At 39.6% G+C, this 26,215-nt stretch overlaps 1 protein-coding gene across 1 annotated transcript in view; it reads right to left on the bottom strand.

The window, feature by feature from the left end:
- Positions 1–1,130: 1,130 nt before the first annotated feature.
- GPR112 (G protein-coupled receptor 112) overlaps positions 1,131–26,215 on the bottom strand; it is a 155,488-nt gene continuing 130,403 nt past the window's right edge. Inside the window, exons 18-22 of the mRNA XM_006881892.1 lie at positions 15,743–15,821; positions 12,760–13,040; positions 5,834–5,935; positions 4,156–4,323; positions 1,131–1,300 (exon numbers count right to left, since the gene is read on the bottom strand). Coding sequence (XP_006881954.1) covers positions 1,131–1,300; positions 4,156–4,323; positions 5,834–5,935; positions 12,760–13,040; positions 15,743–15,821 — 800 coding nt within the window. The remainder of the gene's footprint in view (positions 1,301–4,155; positions 4,324–5,833; positions 5,936–12,759; positions 13,041–15,742; positions 15,822–26,215) is intronic.

The raw sequence follows: 26,215 nt of genomic DNA, 5'->3' as shown, positions 1-26,215 counted from the left end.
CTTCCAAAAAAAGTGTTCTCTTCATATCTACTTCACCTTGAGGCTCAGACAAACTAGGTGCTCTGCCACTTTGACTACTGAAATTATTAAGCTCCTAGGGCAGTCAGGAGCCTGGTCTTTACTCTTTTTCCTTTAAGATGTAGTCACTTTCCATTGTTTTAAAAAAATTATTGTGAAGGTTTCAGTTCCCCATTTTACAATTTCTACACAAGTTGTTCAGTGACACTGATTACAATCTCCACAAGGCGTGAACATCTTCATTATTTTCGTTTTGCTTTTTCCACTTGCCTGCCCCCTTACAGTCTCATCTTTGTTTCAAAAGCATAATCGTTAACCCTTGGTCTCATATAGGTATTATTTAAAGGCATATTTATGGGCAATACTCATTATCTTTTGGGTCAGTTTGTTATTTAGCTACTGGTGGCCCTAAGGGTTCGTTTCACCTCAAAGTTTGAAGAGTTTCTCAAGAGAAGAGGCTCAGGAAGTCTTCCAGTTTCAACCAGTCTAATAAGTCTAGTTCCTTGGGGATTTGTGTGTGTGTGTTTTGTTTTTTGTTGTTATTGTTTTATGGAATTTGAGGTTTTGTTGTACCTTTTTCTCCCTGTCTACTGGAGTCAATCTGTTATAGTCCCAATAAGAATGGCTGGTAGTGATGTCTAAGCTCTGATCTCAGGAAGTGCTTTGTGTAGACTGTCCTATAGGGAGCTCTGGTGACTTAGTAGCTAAGGAGTTGTGCTACCAACCCAAAGGCATGTAATTCAAAACTACCAGCTGCTTCATGGGATAAAGTTGGGCAATCTCCTCCCTTGTGATTTACTGCCTCTGAAAATCCTCTGGAGGGTCAGCTATGGGTCAGTTCCAACGTGGCAACGAAGAACACCGCCACCATTTGTCCTACAGACTAGTTTCTGACAGTTTTGAAATTCAGAATCTCCAAAGCTTAGAACATCTCTCCATCCTTAATATGGCATAACTATAAGCTAAAATCTCATCAAAAAGAAGAAAAAATATAGACAAATAAGAGTATGATTTGTACTGCAATATTTACTGACTGCTACCTTAGTCTGCCCCTTCCAAATTAATATTTAGACAGGAAGTTGGAACAGGTTGCTTCGCAAATATTCAACATTTCACCCAATCTGGGGAGGGGGGGATGGCATCTCTGCTGGGATTTCTTGACAGTAGCTTTGTTTTTGAATGGAATTCATTTTCATTTCCACAGGTAATATTCTTCTCACACAATTAGGCACAGTTTCACCACTCAAGGGAGAGATGCAGTAGGGATCGTCATCAATGTCATCTATAGCAAAGGGGGGGAAAGAACATTTTTCAGCTGTGTCATTAGGGAGTTCATGCATAGTAGAAGCATAAGAGATTTGTACTTAATGAAGGAATGAATAAAGGAACTCCGAAGAAAGTGAAGATTGCAGTACTTTTCTTGAGGCTCTTCATAGAATTTCAAGGAGAGTTAATTCATCCTGCCAAATGTGTATATATATTCTTCCTGCATTGTGAATCACGCTGGTGGCTGAGTGAGCAGGAGTTGTGCTTCCAACCCAAAGGGAGCTGGTTCTAATCCATCAGCTGTTCCAAAATCCACTGGAAGGTCAGCTATGAATAGGTTTCAGCTGGACAATACATAACAATGACAAACAGTGTGATAGAGAGGCAGTGGAATAAAAAGACCTTAACCAAAGGAAGGACACTCATGAACAAACCTTGGAGGCCTCCCAGAAGTGACAACATGAAATGGAAACACACATATCTATACTCCCTATGAATTTTATGCTACTGATGTTTCTTTCTCAAGCCCAAAGGGGTCTATAGTATGGACTGTGCTTTTTTTTTTTTTTTTTTTTAGCTCTGTGCTAATATGATTGAGTTTCTGGCCACAAGTTTGATGGTAGCATTCATATTGACATTTTTGAACCAGAGAGTTAAGAAGCTGTACTATCTGCACCAGTGGCTGTCATTGTCACAAGTTACTAAGCATCTCAATAAGGTCCCCAGGTCCCTTGGTTCTACTATAAGTGTAACACTTGGTACAACATTCATTTGTTACCTCTCCTCTAAAGAACAGTACATACACCTTTGGACTGTGTATTTTGCTAGTGAAACAATAAATCCCAAGAACACTCAATACTAATTGTTTTGCAAAGGTTTATTTCTGATCACTCTTAAGTGTGACCTATTCAGGAGTTTGGATACTGTATGCTTCCCCTTTAAGGAGCTCTGATGGTCTAGTGGGTCAAGAGTTGCCCTGCCAACCCAAAGGAAGGCAATTCAATTTGAACCTACTACCTGCTCTGAGGGAAAGACAGGCAATCTCCTCCTCTGCAACCAACAGCCTCTGAAAACCTGCTAGAGGGTCAGCTATGAGTTGGATCTGTCTTGATAGCACACAACATGCCTTCAATACACTGTGACACCTCCATATATGCACCAGAGCATATCTGCAAGTTAGCTGCCCAGAGTTCGATGTAATCTTTTGGCCAGGAAAATGCCCTTCACACTAACCACTACCTTTCCCATACAGAGACAGATGGGGACTGATAGTCCGTGTGCTAGCCAGTCTGCTAAAGCCAGAAAGCGTTGTCTCACACCATAATGAAGCTGATAGACATTTTGGAGATGGTCCTTTCTCAACAACTCACGCTGAAAATAGCATGAATATAGCTCCAAGCAGGGAAGTGATGTGCCCAAAGTCACAGACTATGTGGCAGAAGAAAGTGATCCAAAGCCTTTTGACGCCAAGCTAAGTGGGTTTGTATGTGTGGGTTTTGTTGTTGCTACTGTTGTTTTCCAACATGCTGCTTTAAATTATGCAGCAGCCCTTGGAAACGTAGCTGTTGCTTTACGCCAACACAATGAAATATACACATAGATGAGGTAGAACTATGGCCAACACTCAAAAGGTGGGAGAATGACCATAGCCAGGTCCCCAAATGTGATCTATGTGTACGTACTAGAGCCTGAATGAAAGGCAATCAAAATCCACAGTAGCATCATCTAATTGGAAGTACTGAACTGAGTCATCAAAACTGAAATTCTTTCTCACTCTATTTCTCTTTTTAAAGATCAATTCTTTCCCTCTCAATACTCCATCCCCATCTCAACATCTATGTCTGCTTCTTGGAAGCTTCCCTCTGGTGGTCCTGTGGTCAGGGGCTGCACTGCCAACCCAAAGGTATGCAGTTTGAATCTACTAGCTGCTCTGGGGGAGAAAGATGGGATTTCACCTCCCTGCTTGGAGGGTCAGCTGTGGATCAGTTCCAACTCAAGAGTGCATAACAACAGCATGGCAGAGGATGAGCATCTAAGAATGCTATAGAGTGGAGATTGCATTAACCTGGGAGCCAGAAGACCAGAGATCTTGTCCCAGTTCTGCTGCAACTGGGTTGAGTGACAGTATAGAAGTTATTTTTCTTTTTCCTCTTTAGGTTTCCTTATCTGTAAAATTAGGGCATTAGACTAGGTAATGTCCAAGTTTCCCCTTGATTTTAACCAAACCAAATCAAAGCAAAGCTGTTGTTATTGAGTTGTCTCTAGCTCACAGCAACCCCTTTTGTTACAGAGTAGAACGGCAATTCATAAAGTTTTCTAGGCTGCAGTGCTGCTGAGTGGGTCTGAACTAACCTTTCAGTTAGTTGTTGTTGTTGTGTACCATCAAGTCAGAACTGACCCATAGCTGACGCTCCAGTGAGTTTTCAGAGGCCTTTAATCACACAGGAAGAGACTGCCCATGTTTCTTCTGCAGCGCAGCAGGTAGATTTGAATTAGGTGCCTTTGGGTTGCCAGCGCAACTGCTCACTCCTAGACCACCTGAGTAGGTGAGCACAAACTATTTGCATCACTCAGGGACCTTGGGTTTTAACAAATGGTGACATTTCATTCTTACTCCACTGATGTTTAAACCTCCAATATTTTCTCTCTTCCTTTGGGACCAATAATTAATCAGATTTACATATATTAAATTCACTAGTGTCGTAGACACACCTGCTCCATGGCTGAGCCCAGTACATTCATGTACATGTACATTTAGTATTTAGGGGGAAGCATTATCCAAGATCAGGTGCGTGATCTGCATCAATACCTCTGACATTAATTCACTCTCTCTGGAATAGCATTGTCAAAAGCTAGTCTTTTTTCTCTCACCATTGGGAAAGATTATGTCTGAAGGAAAGCCTTGTGTGGAGCCTAAAGATTTCAAAGTGGAATTAGTCGCAGTTGACTCGAAGGATAGTGTCAACAATTTATGTTCAAAGGTTTTCTTCAGTCCTTCCTGCATGTAGCCAACATTCATCCCGTATCTGCTGCTCGCATCTGAAATGACACCTAAAGAGTCAAAATACAAAACTCATCAAACTGTACAGTTAGAATGAGTGGATTTTATAGTATTTAAATTGTACCTTAGTTAATTGTTGTTCGTTCACATTGAGTTGAGCATGACCCATAGAGACACTATGAACAACAGATCTGAACCCTGTCCTATCCTGTACCATATTCACACTCCCTGACACGTTAGAGCCCACTATCATGGCAATCACTATTTCAATCCATTCAGTAGAGGGTCTTCCTCTCTTTTCCCGACACTCCACTTTTCCAAGTTTGATGTCTCTCTCCAAGGAATAGCCTTTCCTAAAAACATATCCAAAATGTGTGAAATGAAGCTTTATCACATTTGCCTCTATGGCTGCACTTTCTTCAAGACATATTTGTTCTTTTGGAATTCTATGGGATATTCAATACTCTTCTCCAATAACACAACTCAAAGGCATGAATTCTTCTTCTGCCATTCTTATTAGTTCTCCAGCCCTCAGATGCATAGCAAGTGCATGGCCTGAATCAGATGCACCTTAGTCCTCAACGGACATAATTGCTCCTCAATAATTTGGAGAGGTTCCTGGCTGCAGACTTTCCCAGGTGCAATATGTCTTCTGATTTCCTGACTGCTGGTACCAAGGGTGTTGATTGTGGATCCAAGTTAAGATGAAATCATCAACAACTTCAACTTGTTCTCCATTTATCATGATGAATCTAGGACTCTGAACAGTGGTGTTGGAGAACACTATGGAATATCACATGGACAAAAAGTATGTCTTGGAGGAAGTGTAAGCAGGGTGCTCCTTAGAGGCAAAAATGGTGAAACTTCATCTCCCAGATTTAGAGCATGTTGTTAGGAAGGGCCAGTCCTTGGAGAAGGGCATCATGCTTGGAAAGGTGGAGAGCCAGCAAAAGAGAGAAAGACCCTCAGTGAGGTGGATTGACAGAGTGACTGTATCACTGCGCTTGCAAATGGCAGAGCTTGTGAGTACATGCTGAATAGGTGAAGGTTCTGATCACTATGAGTCATAATGGATTCAAGGGCACCTGACAACAATAATATAAGAGTCTCTGATAATTCCTACACTTCAGGAAGGGCCATTGGTCCACTCTGGAATCTCATCAGAATGCTGATAAATTCTCTCCACCTCCACTACTAGTCCTCATTCCCATTGTTCATCTAGAAAACCCCTGAAACCTGGTGTTTAACACACAGTAGGCACACAATCAATGTTCTTTTAATTGATTTAAGGTTGTGGTGGTAACCAGGGTAAGAAACACAAAGAACATTGGCCCAAAGAATGGCTTCACTCAGTTAAAATGTGGTCCAAGTCACAGTCTCCACCTAACTTCATTCACCTCAGCATAAAATTACAAATTATTTTTATGACATGAAAACAGCCTCCATGTGAATGAGAATGTTGGATTAGCTCCAGTTAGGAGGCAAGTGAATTGGATCCATTTTGTACAGAATGTAAAATCCAGAACCTTATCCCAAGTGGCATCTTACCAGAAGAATTATCCAGCCGAAACCATCTGCAGCAAAGGTGCATCTGCCACTGATCTCGCACATTCTCCTTCATTGCACAGTGGAAGACAAAAATGAGGAAACCTATGTCAGGAAAAAAGATCAGTCTTTTTCAGCTCCTTTCACAAGCTATCCCCAGTATCCACACTCAGTCTTCTTCTCACCACCATACCATCTCCAAGGAACCTCAGGACTACTCTTGGTTTTCTTAACTTACCTTCCTAGATTCCCACTCAAGGACAGCTGGCAGGAAGGTCTATATCAAGAATTTATGTTAATAACACCTTCCCCCTGGGTTGCTGTCTACCCTAGAGTATGAGAGATCGAGTCTCCATATTCTGCCATGCACACCCTTGTATGCTATAGTACTATGCTATAGTTGGGCAAAAGACTGGTGGAACCCTCAAGACTATGACCTTGATTAGCCCTTTGAGCCCAGAACGAAATTCATTTTTGTAGATCACTTTTAGCCAAATGACAGACATATCTACAAGGTAAACAATAACATCTCATAGAAAACAAGACCTAACAGGCCAAGGATATATTTGACCAAGGATATAGCTCACAAGGCAGGAAGGGCCAGGCTAGACGGATGATCAGAAACAAAATCATATGAGGGAGTGGAAAGGGTAATGCTGCATTATTAGGAGTACAATTAATGTCATATATAAAAATGTGGACGAATTAGGAAATTGAAAACCAATTTGTTCTGTAGGCTTTCAGGCAAAACACAATGTTGTTGTTGTTGTTGTTGTTATGTGCCGTCGAGTCTCTTGCGACTCATAGCGACCCTATGTACAACAGCCCTAAACTCTGCTCTGTCCTGTGCCAATCGCACTGTCTCTGACACTCTCATCCCTATTATCCCAGTCACTGAATCAATCCACCTCATAGAGGGCCTTCCCCTCTTGCGCTGTCCCTCCACCCTCCCAAGCATGATGTCCCTCTCCAAGGACCAGTCTCTCCTCACAACATGTCCAAAGTATGTTAGACGGAGCCTCAGAATCCTTGCCTCCAAGGAGCCACCGGGTTTAACCCTTTCCAGGACGAATCTGTTTGTTTTCCTAGCAGTCCATGGTACTCTCAATACTCTTCTCCAGCACCACAGCTCAAAGGCATCAATTCTCCTTCTATCCTTTTAAAAAATTTTATTTTATTTTATTATTTTTTGTGTGTGTACCATTAAATCGGATCTGACTGGTACAGCAGGAGATTGCCCCTCTCTCTCCAGCAAAGCACCTGGTGGACTTAACCATGTACCTCTGGGATTGCAGTTTAGCTTCTTGCCACTAGGCCACCAGAACCCCCTCCCCCCAAAACACAATACTTTTAAAAAAAAATGTAGCATCATTTTCTCCACAGCAATAAAGAATGCCCTGCTTTTTGTCTCAATTCCACTATATGGAAAGTTCCCCTGCAAGTGAAAGGAGATGCTGAAGGTGTCGATCAGTAATGCTGGCCATTTCTTACCTCTCACTCTCTAAAATATCTTCCCAGAAGATAAAGGCAAGGTTCAAGATGACGCTAATCACAGGTCAACTGGGTTTCTTAAAGATGGGAGTGAAGTGGGAAAAGGAACCCAAAGTGCTTGCTACACAGATTCCCACAGTCTTCTACAACTTTAGTAATACCAACATGGACTTAAAAAATATTTATTTGGATCGAGGGACAATTTGGAAATCTCTATGAGGGCTTCCCCTTCCTTCTACACTGGCCACTTATGCTGAAGGTAAATAATTAGTGATGGATAGCAACAGGCTTAAGTCATTGAAATGAGTAAATGCCACTAATGCAAATGGTAACTGTCACTTGTGGAATTAAAGAATCTAGGCTGAAGTAAAAGTCCCCTGCCAGTTGTTCCTAGTTTGCCCATACCTTCACCACCACCATGTTTGGTTTGGAATGTTACATTTTAAGAGAAAGATGGCAAATGGAGGCATTCCAGAAAAGGTTGAACAAGAGCAATGATGGGCTTGAGTTAAAAACTGAACGAGCTGGGATGCTTTCTCTGGTTAGAAGAAAACTGTGAGTGGGGAGCATGAAGTGAGGAGCGATAGCAGCTATGGTCATAGATCTGAAAGGTCTGTCACAAAAAAGGCATGTTAGGCTTGTTCTGTGGAGTTACCAGGTTAGAACTAGGAGGAATGGGAGGAAACTATAATCAGTTTTGACCAATTCTGCTTCCTGGTTATCACAGAACAACTCTTAAACAAACCACAGTTTGTGATGGTGACCTAGTGGTAAGGAGTTGTATTGCCAACCCAAAGGCACGTGGTTCGAATCCACCAGCTGCTCTGTGGGAGAAAGATGGGCAATCTCCTGTGCGATTTACAGCTTCTGAAAAAAAAATCACTGGAGGGTTAGCTTTGAGTTGGTTCTGACTTGACAGCAAATAGCAAGTGCTTACTAAGCAATAGTAAGCATTGTAGGAGCTCTAGAGGCATAATCCACAGTGCATTGTGCTGCTAACAGAAAAGTTTCTTGCTTCCTGTGGTTCAAATCCACCAGCCAGCTAATGGGAAAGAGATGCGCATTCTCCTACCTTAAAGATTTACATCCTTGGAAACCCAACAGAGAGTTGTTATGTGTCTGAATTGACTCAAAGGCTGTGAGCTGGAGTTTGTTCTAACAAGCATTGTGCAATTAGTCTCATATTTACATGTGAAAGGTCTTGGAGACCAAGAAGTCTAGGAAACTCAACTCAGAGAGTAAAGATCCACAGCTATCATGGGGAGCAGTCCATGTCAGGAACAACGTCCCACTGTGGAGCAGAGGTCTTCACTGTATCTCAGCTAAGAATCTCTGGGAAGAAGTGCAGCTGATGAGCAGCTAAAGGCTTGGCTTTCTGGATGGTGAATTCTCCGTCTCTCAGGCAAAGAGAAGGCAGTGAATTCCTGCCATTGAATGAGAAGTCTGGCTCAGGGGCTTCTGGGCTCCCTGGCCCTCAGCCCTGAGACTCTCAGATTCCACGTGGGAGACGGCAAGTCTGTAAACGAAATGGAATGATTTGTCTCATTCCCTCCCCTAAGAGCATTCTCTCTATTTGACACAGAACAACTGCAACTATGGGGAACATTCAGTCTTTCTGAGCAGCAGGCACCTGCAAGGTGGTGCATATGGCAACACTTGTGAGCAAAGCCCAGCGATGGCGCAGGCCAAAGTCCCTCTTCATTTCAGTGAATGAGGGGCATCAGTGACCTTAAACACCATCTTGCTTATATCTCCAGCAGGAAGTTGCGTTAGCTCACAGACTAAAAGGTTATTCCATGAATGCCAATGAGCTGCCTGACAGCCCTCCTTTTTCTTTCCAATAACAGATTGATCTGCCCACTAACTAGAACAGAGCAGAAGGGAAGATGGCAGGGGTTTGCCACCTGCATTTTCATTTGGGCACCCTTCCTTCACAAATGGCTCAATATGAGCATCCTTCCCCACCCCCTGCCCCCATTTATTCACACCTGACCATAGGGCAATGCCCATTGGCCAAAACTGTGAGCTTGCCATCTATCATTTAAATGTTTCATTTGTTCACTTGTCTCATTACATTTTTGTTTTGAAGTTCTCTGAGCCAGGTGTCTGTGGGGAAGAGAGGGAAAGGTGTGTGTGGCATGTGGGAGTGTGGGGTGCATTTTGTTTGTGTAAGTTAAGTTTGAAACTCAAGGCTCTGAAAACACTCTCTTGACAGGACACCATGGCACAACCTAGCCTGCTGGCAGGACTAGGAATGCTTGGTGCTTAATTGAAATAAAGAATGGCTGACAAAATAGCTTTCTTCTGTTGAAGCTAAATCTTTAGAATTTTGGTTTCAGTCTTCAAGAGTTCTTAGTTGGATTCTGCTTCTATCCATGTGGGTGACCCGCTTAGACGTTCTCTCCCTTCCACTGTGGGAATGGTTCACACTTGCTATGTGGAAAACACTCCCTTTTTCCATGAATTCTCTTAATGGCATTGTTATTGTTCTTTTGCCATCCTTCCCTCTTTCCACATGCTGAGCATGATTTCCCTTAGCCTTGTTGGTATGTGCTGTCAAGTTGAAACTAACCCCTAGCTGACCCTCTAGTGGGTTTTTAGAGGCAGTAAATCACACAGGATGAGACTGTCCATCTTTATCCCACAGAGCAGTGGGTGGATTTGAACTGCAAGCCTTTGAATTGAAAGTGTAACTCCTTAACACTAGGCCAACAGAGCTTTGTTTTCTTAGAATTAGTGAGCTAAAAAGCAGCATAGAGTTGTTTCTGAGGACGATGTTTGCCCCAGTTCCTAATAGACTTCTGTGGAACATTCTAAATGAAGGCAGGTTAAGTTTTTTTAAGGTATTTCCATGTAGGCCAGGTAGTGCTACCAAGAAGGGTATAGAACTACCAGTGAAGCTGCAGTCAACAGTAGTGGATACAACCAAGTGCTGGTAGTCTCAAAGAAACCAAATGAGAGTGGTATGGAGTGTGACTAAGAATTCCATCCTTATCACCAAAGGGACACTGTAAAATCTTCCCACATCATACTTGAATATCAAAATAGTCTATGTGTTTCCTACTGCCAAAGGGGCCCTTTAGAGTAGTGAGAGAAGATCTTCACCCTGAAACCCCTTTTCAGCAGGAAGTAGCTAAGAGAATACGCCATCCCCTTTTCCTTATGACTCAGGGTGAAGTCTCTCTCAGGGAGGAGTGATAGGGAATGGCAAAGGACACACTGACAAAGAAGATTAATCAGAACTGGCTTTGACAAGCACTGTGGCATTTGGACAAGAACAAACTGGGAGGAGGGTAGAGAGAATAGTGCAACAATGAATGAATGGAAACCCAAAATCTCTGTAAATGTTTATGAAAATTAATAAAATATAATTATAGGAAAAAAAAAGAATATCACTGTTCATGAACATTGCAATGGACTGAACTGTGAATTTCATTTGGATGAAAAAACATCAGTAAGAATGGTCAGAAAATTAGGATTTGAAATCACATTTGACTTTGAAGACTATCTCTGCTATAAAGAGTGGTGTGATTTTCCTTCAACTGTTTCTTTATCAGGTGTAATATCTACTGTTTATGAGGATTAAACATGATTATGATTTTTTAAAAGTACATAGAAAAACAACATATTTCGTATCTTTTTGCATTTCAATTAGAATATGGCTGTTGAGTATAGTAGGACTGAAAGTTTCAGCTGGTCCAATTCATTGCTCTAAAAATGAGATGGTTTTATGAGTTATGAAATATAAGAGCAAAATCATGCCTTATACTATACTGTTTCCCCTCACTACAATACTTTGCCTTTGCCTGGCAGATAATAACTGTATAGCAATTCACATTTCCCTCAAGATTCTCATAGGCTCCTACAGATTACCTACTACAACTACAAATGGTTCTGTGGTCTTAAAAACATTGGGTTGGGTGCATCTCACAACTTGTATGCATTTCACCACCTGCATGCATCTCGCTGCCTGCCTGGCTTGACCAGCCAGAAACCCTTAACTCAGGCAACAGGGAGGTCTTGGCCACCTCAATGGAGGTAAGAAGCCACTTACAGAAGGGAACAACAGGCTTCCGTTGCGTTAAAAAAATCATTAGAAAACATTTAATTAAAAAATCAAAGAAAAACATTGGGTTGAACAAATTATAAAGGTTTAAAAAAATTTTTTTCAGAATTTCTCAGAAGTTTTATCATGCTAATATAAGTCCTATCATTCTACGAATGAGGCGATATAATTTACAGCATGGTCAACTTTTTAGATCACAGATCTATTTTCTTGCTAGGGTATCCAATGAACCCATCAATGGACTGCACTTTGGTAAAAGGGTTTGTTGAAAGAATAAATAATGGAGGACAATGGACTGCTCATGCTGACCACCTGCGCCAGTGAGAGCCCACACAAACTGGGCTAAGTTCAGGGATGTGGTAGGGAAGATGTGGTAGAGTTTGAGACTCCAAGGAGAGAATGTTTCATGCTGCTTCTCTCCCAAAATTTTGTAATAGACAAAATCAGGTTAAAATAAATAGCAATTATTGAAAGGTCTATCAACCAGATCTTCTCATATCATTTTGATTTGTCACTTAATTACTTCACTGATCATTTTCTTTTTGTCACCAGAAAACTGGAGGGAGAATAAAAAGCTACAGAACACGTAGACAGTTTGTTGTTGTTGTCATGGAGCACTGGAGGACTAGTGGTAATGAGTTGTACTTCCAACATAAGGGTACACAGTTCGAATAAACCAGCTGCTCCGTGTTTAAGATCGTCTAATTCAACTAGTTGTGATGCTTTTTTTAAAGTTGGTTTGTAGCAAAGCTACAACTGGAAACTTGGCCTCTTGTTTCGCTTTGGGTTTTTTTTTTAAATTTTTTTCCTTGTTATGTACCCTCGAATCAGATCCAACTGGCACAGGAGGAGATTGCCCCTACTTCTCCAGAAGAACATATGAAAGATTCTAACTGAATGCCTCCATTTGTTTTGGTTTGATCTTCCTTCTCCTATAACTCTTCAATCTCCTAAACTGGTTCTTTCCCACAGTATTAGAATAGACAATGCAGTCAGAGCCTGTGGGGACAAAACTTTAATGTTTTCACTCTCTAGTAGTTTCTATGTTGTACTGGGCTGGACCCTTCAGAATGTCAACCCAATTGTTAATCTGTACATTTATATTCATGATATGTTGATGAAAAGAATACTGTAAACGTGTTGCCACAACTGGGTGTGTGTTAGCGATCTGGCCTTCTCACTACATCCTGGATGAAGTCCTAACATCTATTAACATTTCCAGTGACTGCCTTTCAGCTCACTGAGAGCAGAAGCTTTTAGAATACTTCTTAGAAACGTTCAAGTCTCCTGGAGGTGAGGTTACCATGAGAATCAACAAAGAATTAGAAGAGATCTAACTAGTCACACAAAAAGGCACAGAAGTAACAGTTACCTTGCATGGTGTTAAAAATGGCAAAAAGATATAAAAAGAGGATCCTCACAGGCCCCCAGGCAAAAAAGGCAAAGCCCCAGGTGAGGCCAAGTAAGAATGTCAGGCTTGTCGTGCCTTTGACGTCATGCAGGATCATCTTCCTCCAACTCTTTTGCCTTTGGCCTTTCATAGAATTAAGTTGAGCCAAAACAGCACAGAACATGAAGAGATTCAGGATAAATACGAGGCAAAAATAAGCCACCACTGAGATGTAAAAGATAGAATCGTCTTTAATCCAACAACTGTAAGAGACAAAGGGCAAGTTGTTGTGAGGTGGAGAGACATAAACTCATACCTTTTTAATTTTTATATTAGGTTGCATACAAAATTCATATACAGTGTGTTTCACACATTTACTTCATTCACATTTTGTTTTGCACTATCATTCGCAACCACTGTGTTTTATAAAATTAATCACCATTGATTGCCCACTATGACTTCATCTTGATCTATCCTACTGCCCACCAAACTCTTGATTACAGCTGAGACTCTGAGGTCATTTTGGTTCACATGAGGACATCCAGAAATGGAAAGATGAACCGATTCTAGTTCACTCAGAGTGAACTCTGGTCTCCTCCTTGGTCTTCAGAATTCTTTCCAATGCCAAGGAAGAGAATCTAGATACTCCTACTCTCAATGTGTAGAAAGCTCCAAGTCCAAGTACCTAGGAGATTGCTCTCTTCCTCAGCAGCAGAAAAAAGAAATGATGTATTTTCTCCAAAAGTGGCTCCCTCACATCTTACACCTGAGATTTTCTTTACAGGATGAAATCTCCTTTACTTGATAGACATCACAATAAAAGGACAAGAGCAGTGAATGGCTTTTACAAATGCTAGATCAAGCAATAATGAAATTATCAGAGTTCATGAAAATGCAATAAAAAGAGAACAGCTCTGGTTGTCCTGCTTTAAAAGATGATATGTATTTTAAATCTCCCATCACAGCTACTGCTTTGGGATCCAAAAGGCAACACTGGTCACTAGCTTGATACGTGGATCAACACTTTTCTATTAAACAAGAAATATGCAGTGATTCATATCAGCACATGTTGTTGTTGTTGTTAAGGGCTGTCGAGTCGTAGACGACTCATAGCGACCCTATGAACGAAAGACCTGAACACTTGTATAATTTTCATCATTTCTCCAAGTTCATAGAGTTTCCAGAGGAAAGCTATTTCAGAAATGGATGCTACTCCTGCTTTCAAGCTTGTTTTAGGCACGGAGCTCCACCAAACACTGTCCACCATGAGTCAATAGAAAATAAAAATAAATTTAAAAAAATAAATTTAAAAAGGACATGGTGGATTTGAATTGTGTGCCTTCAGATTGGCAGCACAGTTCCTTACCATTGGATACCTCTTAAAGAATTTTTTTTAACCTCTTAGACTGTTCCACTTCTTATAAGTCAATTCACATTTAAAAGGGATGCTTGGTGGAGGAATGAGGGGAGTTGGTTTGTCCTAATTTTGCTCTTGCTTTTTATCTTTGAAGAGAAATCACTATTCATTAGACACTGGGGACTCTTTAATCACAAATTAAGAAAAAGGGAGGGAATGAAGATGAAGGGGGGAATGAGAAGAAAGGAAAGAATAAGGAGAGGAAGAGAAGAATAACAAAGGCTTGAATTTAGAAGGTATCTGCTGAAGAGGGTGAGGTTATTTTGACCCTATGCAAATGATCATCTCTATATGAAAGGGGAGAGGGGACGTTAGGAGTTGTCTGGGTGCCAGCCCTCCTCTATTTGATTCCAGCCCAGTGGGAGAGGAAATCTAATAGCAGAACAGAGTTTGAAAGGTGATGATAAAGAGAATGGTTAGGGTAAGAAGAAGGGAAAAAGAAAAAGATCAGACGTCTAAAATGCCCATGTCCAGTCTAAAGGACAGCAGGATAACTACTGGCATGCCTCATTTCATTGTGTTTCACTTTTGTACACGAACTCTGATACTTTGACAAATGGAAGGTTTGCAGCAACCCTGTGCGCTGCAAGTGTGTTGGTACCATTTGTCCCACAGCATGTGCTCACTTCATCTCTGAGTCACATTTTGGTATTTCTCACAATATTCTGGACTTTTTCATAATGCTATCGCATTCTTGATAGACCACAGTATAGTGTCAGTGTAACTTTTATATGCCCCGGGAAATTAGAAGAACAACAACAAAAAAATAATAAAACCTTCTGTGTGATATTTTACTGAGGTGGCCTGGAACGAAACCCACAGTATCTTTCTCTGCCATCTGCCTGTGTCTACATACCTGTAAAAGGCAGTTCTGGAGAGACAGAGGGGAGCAAGTTGTTACTCTCTTATAGCTGTGGATAAGAGAACCAAAGAGATGGGCTTAAATGGCAACAAAAATTAAAGAGATAAGAGGACAAGAAGCCTAAGGAGGTTTACAAATGAAAGCTTTGGGTCATCTTCAGTAGATGCCTTTGTTGCAGAAAGGTAGAAAATATTTTCTGGCTCATTTCAGTTACAATAGCCGCTTCAATACTCAGGTTTCACTCTGGAATTTATCAGTCTTTGGTCCTTTACCAAAGATGTCCGGAGTTGGAGCTTTTATGAGTTAAACGGCACAATAGCCGCTTCAACTCTATCCAGTGGTCTGTGATCTGTTATCACAAACTACCAGACATGTTGCACTTACCATGGTACCATGTTAAGTACTTTATCTGCATGATCTAATCTTCATTTGAACACATGGAGTGGAAATGTCATTATTTTTCAGAGGAGGAAGAGGAAATAAGAGGGAAAGTAACTTGCCCAAGGTCATACAGCATCCAGGTGTCCAACCATTATATGAATGGGACTAAAACTGTGTTCATGGTGAATGCTGAGGTTGCATCTCCTTGAAACCAGAAGCAAGAGCAAGCCCCAAGCCAAGAACACACCACCATACTCCAAAGGGGAAGAGAGCCATCCTTCTAGAAGGGGCATGCCTGTACTTACAATGGAGTTACTGGGTTCAAAGTTCCATACAGATCTTTTTTCACACTGAGTATGATTGCCACCAGAATAGCTGGGATTCCTAGAGAGGGAGAGGAAGAGGAAGGCAACCCATTAGGAAGTAGGGGACAGACCATAATCTACAGTATGGACACTGATACTTTAGAACATCAATTATACAAGACAAGGTTGTGTGGGCATCGAAATGAAATTGTTTGTAAAACGTTTGTGAATTCTTCCAAGTTAAACACGTCCAGGAGTTTTCCAATCTGCTAAACCAAACAGTAAGCCAATGGTTTCAATACAAAACCCTGTGGTTATTAAAAATAGCTCATTTGCAAAAAAATTTCAACTTGGAAATGAGAAGCATGTAGATCATTGGGATGCAAGTTCGCATGATGAACTTGTTCAGTTTTTTCTCCCTTTTGATACTGGTCCTATGTTCACTGTATATTTTTTTTTCTAGGTCATCTTGGAGGAAGGGTGTAGGCAATCACCTTCAATTTTCATTGCTTTCTTTTTAAACAAAGAAGCTGTTTCCACACTCATTACTAGTTTGACATTTTTACTAGATAGACCAGCTAATGAGCAGTCAATTCAGCAAGACTATAATAAAGCAATCAGCTGAGTCAAAATGGCCTAATGTGACGTGAGTGTAGACACAGGGCTTTAATATCCAATTTCATGTACATTTTCAAAACCTAAATAATTTCCTTTCTTTTTAATGTGTTTTCCTAAACTAAGATGATACACCCACACACAGAGCTTTCTGTTTCAGAGAGTTATAAACATCTTGAAAACTCCTTCACTGTCCTAAATAGGACAATCTCTTCAAATCTGTGTAGTGCTCACCATTACAGAGATGCTTAAAAACTACCTGTTGAAGGTCAAAAGGGAGAGATGGAGGGATGCCTTACATTTAGGACAGAAGTTGCATGGTGACCCTCAAGCTGTGCTTCCAATTGATCCTGACTGGTTGCTTGTCATAATGTGGACAAATCTGCTACCTTGGATGAGGATTTAAATTAAGATAAGAAAAAAATTTCCACAAATTCTATTAGAATTATGAAGACAGAACCAGAAACTCAAAGAGCTGCCGACATTGACTTTCTTACCATTATTGCAATATGTCTGACTCATAATGGATTAAACTACTGGAGGGTAACAAACACCTTGGCAACCTTGCATGTTTCCACTTATTTAGTGCAGGCAAATACAGAGTGCATTGTGATCTAGAAACACAAGGGGACAGGAGGTCTGTGAAGATTTGCTGAGGCCAACTTTCAGGCTCCCTGTCTCTGGTGGTTCTGGTACTTTTTGCCTTGCCCCCTCAGAATATTGTACTTGGCTGCTGTTTCATTGGCCACAACTCATGGCAACAACATTTACAATGGGAACAGACTATTGTGATCTATAGTTTTCAAAGGTTGATTTAAGAAAAAAAAACATAAATGGGCATTTAATTAGTGCCAGAGAAAATGTTAGAAACAAATGTAAAATGCTAAAAGTAACTCAACTTCTAAATCTATGCATCAAATGAGGCAGTACCTGTAACTGCACTAGCAGAGGCTAACACAATGACACACTAGAGACCAAGTAGCCAAATTGCAACCTTTCTAAGGGGGCATTTTCTTCACAGAAGTAAAAATAGAGTTACTTTTTGCATTTTACATTTGTTTCTACCATTTTCTCTGGCACTTGGAAGCAGATTACAAGATCCGTCTTAGTCTGGAAGCTTCATGAAATCTGCTTAATATCAAAGCAATATTCAGGGCTCCACTGACAGGTGGACAGTGGCTGCCCATGAAGCATACTGGCCAGGAATCAAACCTTCATCTCCTACATAGAAGGCAAACGTTCTAAACTGGCTTCACCCTTCAGAATAGAGATGAAAAACACACAACCTTAGCCACTCTAGAGCTAGTCTAAAACTCCATCCTTGGCAACAAAGAATCCCACAAGCCTGTTTACAACCAGCTGGTCCTTTTTGTTTGGGTATCATTCCTTTTAGTGCATGGGAGATGAAAAGTTACTTTAAACTGCTCTTATTCATGCGTATGATAAATCTAGTGGCTCAGAAAGCAAAAAGTCATTAAAAAGATACAGTTTGCAATTCAGGTATGTTGGGTAAAACACTGCTGTCTATCTATACCAAATGGAACCCTTTAAACTCAAGCAGAAGGGGCTGGGACAGCTCAAGCAGGCTGAGACACCATTTCTGGAAGCGAACAGGCTTCCTAGTTTGCCATTCAAGTACTTTGGGTGAAACACTGATGTCTAGCTTAAGCTCAAGCTGAAGAGGCTGGGCCAGGCCAAGCCAGCAGAGATGCAGTATCCAGAAGGGAACAGACTTCCATGTTCAGGTACTTGGAGTGAACACTGCTGTTTAGTAGTGTGGAACTCAGACCAAGAAGGGAGCACAAATATACAGGTCCTTGACAAACCATCGCCATACTCAAGATCACTATATAGTTACAACAACATAACACCTACTAAGAGAAGACTCATATAATGTCAAAGCAGAAGTTTCCCTCAGTCATCATGAAAAAAAAATTAATTAACTCTTCTAAAAAAGCAGACACAATGAATAGCCCCAATGGAGAGAACCAGAAGAAATATGTTGATGTGGAGTTATTTGAACAGCTATAGAAGATGCAAATGATGGGAAAAACAATGGAATCCATTAAGAGAGCAAATACACCAGAGACAACAATCCAGAAGAAATATATTGATGAAGAGCAACTTTAACAGCTATAGAAGAAAACACAAAAGATAAAGATTTGATAGTATAGATAAAGTGGTATGTTGTTGTTGTTAAGTGTTGTTGAGTCGTAGATGACTCATAGCGACCCTATGAATGAAAGACCTGAACACTTGTATAACTTTCATCATTTCTCCAAGTTCATAGGGCTTCTGGAGGTAAGCTTTTTGGAAGTGGATGCTACTCCTGCTTCCAAGCTTGTTTTGATTAGGAATCTCCACCAAACGCTGTCTACTATGGGTAATCATTATCTCATTTGACATATCAGTGTCACAGTGTTCAGCATCACAGCAACCACGAATTACCTCTGTACAGCAAATGAACAGATCAGTGCTGTGCTACTTAGACTGGAAAGTAGTCTATGTAATTTTCAGTCCTCTTCTCCAATACCACAACTCAAAGGCATCTATTCTTTGCATATTTGTTGAAAGTATAGCTTTGTGGTATAAGAACTTAAAAAATCATCACAAGGCAGAGAGGGTACAGCCAACACAGTACTGGAAATAACAGAAAAGCAAGAAAATGCAATCCAGAATTTTAAGATCAAAAGGCAGAAGTGTCCAACATGCTGGTAGGACAAAAAAAAAGTAGAACTGAAGAGATCGAGTCAGTGAGTTGGAAGACAAGAGCCTCACTGGAAACACACTAGAAGAAAAATCAGAGATGACACATGAAGAAAATACTAGAATCATGTGGGATGACATCAAAAGGAACAATAAATGTATGATAGGAATTCCAGAACATGGGAGTGACAGGAAAAGTACTGAGAAAATTGTGGAAGAGGTACAAGAAAAAAATTTCCTAAGTATTTTGAAGAACATGGAAATCCACATTCAAGAAGCACAGTGAACACCAAATAAACTAGATTCAAAAAGAAAAACATCAATACATATCATAGTCAAATTATCCAAATTAAAATATAAGGATACAATTCTAAAAGCAGCACAAGAAAAACAAAAAGTCATCTACAAAGGGGAAACAGATTAAATTCTGATTTCGCAGCAGAAACCATGCAAGCTAGAAGACAATGGAATGGCATATACAGAAAGTTGAAAGAAAACCATTGCCAACCAAGGATCCTACACCCAGTAAAGCTCTCTATCAAATATGAAGGAGAAATTAGATCCTTTGCAGAAAAGAAGGAAGTAAGGAATTTGTGAAAACAAGAGAAAAACTACAAGATATTTTAAGTGAAGTCCTTCACATGGAGATGTTGAAGGAAAGTGGATGGACCATAGTGACCAGAAATAACAGAAAAAGAAACACAGCAAAATGGCAATGGTAAAACCTGGCCTGACAATAATCACACTTTACATGAATGGACTAAATGCACTAATCAAGAGAAAAAGAGTAGCAGAATGGATAAATAAACAAAGCCCATCAATATGTTGCCTACAAGAGACACATCTAAAAAAAAGGGAGAAAGACAGATTCAAAAGTAAAAGCTAGAAAAAAAAATAATGCCAAGCAAATAGCAATCTCAAAAAAAAAAAAAACACAAAAAAGCACAGAAGTGAGAATACTAATCTCTGATAAAATATATTTCAGAATGAAAACCACCATAAAAAAATAAGGAAGGGCATTACATACTGATTAAAGGCACAATAGATAAAGAAGACGTAACCTTGATCAACATTTATGCACCAAATGATAGAACTGTAAATTAGATAAAACAACAGTTAACAGAATTGAAGAAAGAAATAAATAGCAACACAATATTGATAGGAGATTTTAACACACCACTATCATCAAAGGATAGGTCAACCCAAAAGAAACTCAACAATGATGCAGGAGACCTAAACTAGGCAATCAGCCAACTAGACCTTGCAAATGTAGTCAGGATATTGCACCCAACTAAAGCTCAATTCATTTTCTTCTCAAGTGCAAATGCTACATTTTCCAGACTCAATCACATATTAGGGCACAAAGCAAAACTCAACAAATTAAAAAACACTGAAATAATACAAAATATCTTCTTAGACTACAATGCCATAAAACTAGGAATTAACCACAGGAGGGTAAAGCATACAAAACCACCAATTTGGAAACTAAATAACTCTCTGCTAGAACACAGTTGGGTTATAAAAGAAATAAAGAATGAAATCTAAAAATTTCCTTGAAACAATAAAAAATGAAAAGGCAACATGCCAAAACCTCTGGGATACAGCTAAGGTAGTCCTCAAAGGGAAGTTCACAGCAAAAGGCACACACATAAAAAAGAAAGAAAGAAGAAAAATCAATTATCTAATGCTGCACCTTCATCAAACAGAAAAAGAACAACAATCTAATCCTATAGCCTCTAAAAGAAAGAAAATTATAAAGACAAGAACTGAAATCAATGAGACAGAAAACAGAAAAGCAACTGAAAAAAATAAGATGAGGAGCTGCTTTTTTGAAAGGGTCAATAAATTTGACAAACCATTGGCAAATTTAACAAAAAAGAGAGGGGAAAGAGGAGACACAGATAATGATAGAGGTGACATCACAACAGAACCAGATGAAACTAATAATAATGGAAAACTACAAAAAGCTATACTCTGATAAATTACCTAGAGAAAATGAACAAATTCCTTGAAACTCATGCCCTACTTAGATTGATAAGGACGGTTATAGAACACTTGAACAGATCCATCAGAAAAGAAGAAATTGAAAAGGTCATAAAAACACTTCCCCATAAGAGAAGTCCTGGACCAGATGGCTTCTCAGCTGTATTCTACCAAATATTCAGAGAGGATCTATCACCAATTCTACTTAAATTATTTAAAAAAAAATGAAAAAGAAGGAACATTCCCAGTCATTCTATAAAGCAAGCATAATCCTAATACCAAAACCAGGTAAAGCTATGACCAAGAAAGAGAACTACAGAGTTTTTCTTGAATATAGATGTAAAAATCCTTAACAAAATACTAACCAAAAGAATCCAAAAGCACATCATAACAATAACTAATCATGATGAAGTGGCTTCATAACAGGTATGTAAGGATGATTCAACATAAGAAAAACAATCAGCATAATTCACTGTATTAACAAAGTAAATAACAACAACAACTATATGATCTTAGCAATTGATGCAGAAAATGCATTTGATAAAATCCAACACCTCTTCTTGGTAAAGACACTTAGCCAATTTGGAATAGAATGGAATTTCCTCAATGTAATGAAAAGTATATATGCAAAAACCAAGAGCCAATATCATTCTAAATGGATAAAGCCTTTAAAGCATTTTCCTTGTGAATAGGGACCAGACAAGAATGCCCACTGTCACCACTTCTAGTCAGTATTGTATTCGAAGTGCTCACTAGGGCAATACAACAAGAGAAGGAAATATAAGCCATCCAGATTAGCAAAGAGATGGTTAAACTATTGCTATATGCAGGTGATATGACAGTGTACAGAGAAAACCCCAAGGACTCAACAACAACAACAAAAACTGTTAGAGCTAGTAGACCAGCTTAGTAGAGTGGCAGGATCAATATCCAAAAATCAGTGAGATTCCTCTACAGTAACAAAGAGAAGCAGGAGTGGCATCCACTTTCTAAACAACATGCCTCTGGAAACTCTATGAACTTTGATAAATAATGATAATTATATAAAAGCTTCAGGCCTTTTGTTCATAGGGTCGCTATGAGTTGTGCTTGACTCATCAACAATCAACAACAACAGCAACAACAGAGAACTCAGAAAAGGGAACCAAGAAAGCCATACCTTTTACAATTATTGTTGTTAGGTGCCATCGAGCAAAATACAACTCATAGCGACCCTATGAACAAAAGATCTGAACCCTGTTCTATCCTGCACCATCCTCACACTTCCTGAAACAGTCACCATGTCAATCCACCTAGTTGAGGGTCTTCCTCTACTTCGATGAACTTCCACCCTTCCCAGCATTATGTCCTTCTCCAAGGAATAGCTCCTCCTAGCAACATGCCAAAGATATGAGGCAAAGTTGCATCATTCCTTCCTCCAAAGAACACGCTGGCTGCACCCTCTCCAAGATGTATCTGTTCTCTTGGGCATCCATGGGATGTTCAGTGCTCCTTTCCAATACCACAACTCAAAGGCATCAGTTCTTTTTCTGTAATCCTTATTCATTGTCCAGCTCTCAGATGCATAGCAAGTAATCAGAAATATCATGGCCTGAATCAGAAGCACCGTAGTCTTCAAACTGACATATTACTGCTCACTAATTTGGATAGGTTCCTAACAGCAGATTTTCCCAGTGCAATGAATCTCCTTATTTCCTGATTGCTGGTACCAAAGGTGTTAATTGAGGATCCAAGCAAAATAAAGCTGTTGACAGTTTCAATCTCTTCGTCATCCATCATGACACTGCCTATTGGTACAGCGGTAAAAATCTTTGTTGTTTTTTTTTTTAAATTAATTTATTTTAATGAAAATTTATAGAGACTTTGGCTTTCTATTCACTCATTGTTGCACTTTTCTCCATGCCCACCTCTCCTCCCCAATTAGCTTTTCTCTTTGAGAAGTAAAAGAAAAATTATTTCATTGTTATTCAAACCCTCCCCCCAGGTCCACTCCACTATGCTCCCTTCGTTCTGGACTCCTGTCATGACAGTAATACCTAATCATGTATCCCTTTTAAACAGTTCTCTCCCTCACCTGTTTCAATGCAGTATACATTATTTATCCCATCTTTCTCAGTCTCCCTCCCAACCCCTATGTCAGTCCTCTTTTATAGCAGTGGAATTATGCTGTATTTGTCTTTTTGTGACGGAGATATTTCACTCATTAAAAAAAAAATCTTTGTTTTCTTGATATTGAGATGCAATCCATACTGAAGGCTGCATTCCTTGATCTTCTACAACAATTACTCCAAGTCCTTCTCATTTACAGCAAACAAGATTGTGTCATCTGCATAACGCAGGGTGCTGATGAATCTTCCTTCAATTCTGATGCCACACTCCACTTCATGGAGTCCAGCTTCTCAAATAATTTGCTCAGCATATAGACTGAATAGGTATGGAGAGAGAATACAATCCTGACACACTCCCTTCTCAATTTTAAACTATGCAGTGTTCCCCTGCTCTGTTGGCACAACACCATTCTAGTCCAGGTATAGGTTCAGCATGAGCAAATTAAGTGTTCTGGGATTCCCATTTTTCTCAATGTCAGCCACAACTTTTTATGATCCACAAAGTTAAATGCCTTTGCATAATCGGTCAAGCATATATACACATTCTTTTGGTATTCCTTACTTTCAGCTAGGATCCATCTGACATCAACAATGATAGCCCTGGTGCCATGGCCTCTCCTAAATCCTGCTTGAACTTTTGGCAGTTCCCTAACTATATGTACTGTTCGAGCCATCTTAAAAATGATCTTCAGCAATATTTTACCTGCATATGATACTAATGATATTGTTCAATAGTTTCCACATTTATTTGGATCACCTTTCTTGAGAATGGGAACAAATATGGACTTCTTCTAATCTGTTATCCAGACAGCTGTCCTCCAAATTTCCTGGCATAGACTGGTGAGCATATCCAAGGCTGCATCTGTTAACTGAAATAAGTCAATTGGTATCCCATCGATTTCTGGGGTCTTATTTTTTGCCAATGCCTTCAGTGCAGCTTCTACTTCCTCCTTCATTACCATACGCTTGTTCGTATGATACTTCCTGAAAATTTTCAGTGTCAATCAATTTTTTCTAGTATAGTGATTCTGTGTATTCCCTCATCTTCTTTTGATGCTTTCTGGGTCATTCAAAATATTGTCCATAGCATGTCTGAACCATTTATAATAGCCAACCACAAACTGAGATACTTGGGAGTGAACCTAACTAGAGACACTAAAGACCTATACAAGGAAAACTACAGAACATTTCTTAAAGACACAATTAAAGACCTAAATAGATGGGGGGAAAGGTGCCCTATTCATGGATAAGAAGGCCCAATATTGTGAAAATGACAGTCCTACCAAAAGCAATCTACATATGCAACACAATCTCAATACATAGACCAAATTAATTTTTCAAGGAGATTGAAAGGAAGTCACTATGACTCATACTTGACTGATGGCATCTAACAACACGAGAGGAGATTGTCCATCTTTCTCCTTTAGAGCAGCTGGTGGACTAGAACCATGTGCCTTCAGGTTGGCAGCACAGCTCCTTTCCCACAGCCACCAGAGCTGTCTACAGATTGAATATGTATGGAGAAAGGATACAACTTGACACACACCTTTCTTGATTTTAAATCATGCTGTTCAGACAACAGCTTCTTGGTCTATGTATGGGCTTTACAGGAACACAATTATGTGTTTTGGGATACACATTCTTCTTATCGTTATTTATAATTTGTCATGATCCACACAGTCAAATGTCTTTGCATAATCAATAAAATACAAGTAAATAGGTTTTTTTCCTGGTATTCTCTGCTTTGAGTCAAGATCCGTTTGATATCAGTAATTATATCCCTAGTTCTACAGCCTCTTCTGAATCCAGCTTGAATTTCAAGCAGTTCCCCATCCCCATGCAGTTCCAGCATTTTAAAAATAATCTTCAGCAAGATTTTACCAGCAGTGCTATGCTTTATGGACTAGGTCACCAGAGTTTCCTTGCCTATTCTGCACCCCACATTCTTTCTCTCTCTCTTGCTCTCACTAACACCAAGTAGAAACTGACCCATAGCTGACCCTCCAGTGAGTTTTCAGAGGATGTAAATCACATGGGAGGAGACTGCCCATCTTTCTTCTGTGGAGCAGTTGGTGGATTCAAAGTGCCCATTTTTGAATCGGTAGCACAACTCTTTACCCACTAGACAACATGGCTGATTGTGCATCCAATGAAAGCATGTATTTTGGTAATGAACTAACTAAAAGGCTGAATAGCTAATTAGAAATATATGGTATTTACAAAGATGGTAGAAGATAAAGGGTTGGTGATTCAACTGTACCCAGAAGTCCTTGAAAGAAAAGCCTCTACTTTGCAGATATGGGGGGAAAGAAGCTGAGCTGACCATTATTAGAAATGCAGGAAAATAAACCAATGAAATGTGGGTTGTTTTGGTTTTTTTGTTTGTTTTTTTACATTGGGCGTTATTTATTCTGCATTTTTCTGGCTTCTTGATAGGGCAGCAAGGAGGATCAAGTCAGATCAAATCTTATGCATTATTCTTTCACATATTTTAAGCTCTACACTGTTCCTTAAACCATATGTCAGTCTTCTAAAAAAAACCCACAAAAAATAAACCAAAAAAATGCAACAAACAAAAACTCTAAAAGTACAAACTCTCTTTCATAGCCCAGCACTGCTAATTACTAGCTGTATGATTTGGGGACAATTATCTAATCTTTCTGTGTCTCACTGTCCTCATCTCTTAAATAGATAAAATGATCCAATTTCTCCTACAGAACATTGTTAGGAGTAAAAAAAGCAGCATATGAAACACTTAGAACAGTATCTGGCACATGTAAATGCTACCTAAGTGTTATCTGTTATCAGTAGTTATCTGTTAAGATTGTACTTATGTAAATGGAGTAGATCAAATTTAAAATTATAGATCTAGAATTTAGCACAATACCCAGATAGCTGTTCAGTGCATGTTTGTGGGCCAATTACCCAAAGCAAAGATTAAAAGTTTAATTTCTAGAGAAAAGATTAAAAGTTTACTTTTTAGAGAAAAATAGGCATCAGGAAAATTGCACACCCAAGTTCCTGTAAGTCAATTCCTTACTACTACTACCACCACTAATAA

The sequence above is a fragment of the Elephantulus edwardii genome, unplaced genomic scaffold (assembly GCF_000299155.1).
Source record: "Elephantulus edwardii isolate Elephantulus edwardi_28Jun2011 unplaced genomic scaffold, EleEdw1.0 scaffold00016, whole genome shotgun sequence".
Taxonomy (NCBI): Eukaryota; Metazoa; Chordata; class Mammalia; order Macroscelidea; family Macroscelididae; genus Elephantulus; species Elephantulus edwardii.
The sequence above is the reverse complement of the archived record's forward strand: the minus strand, read 5'-3'. Positions and strand labels throughout refer to the sequence as shown.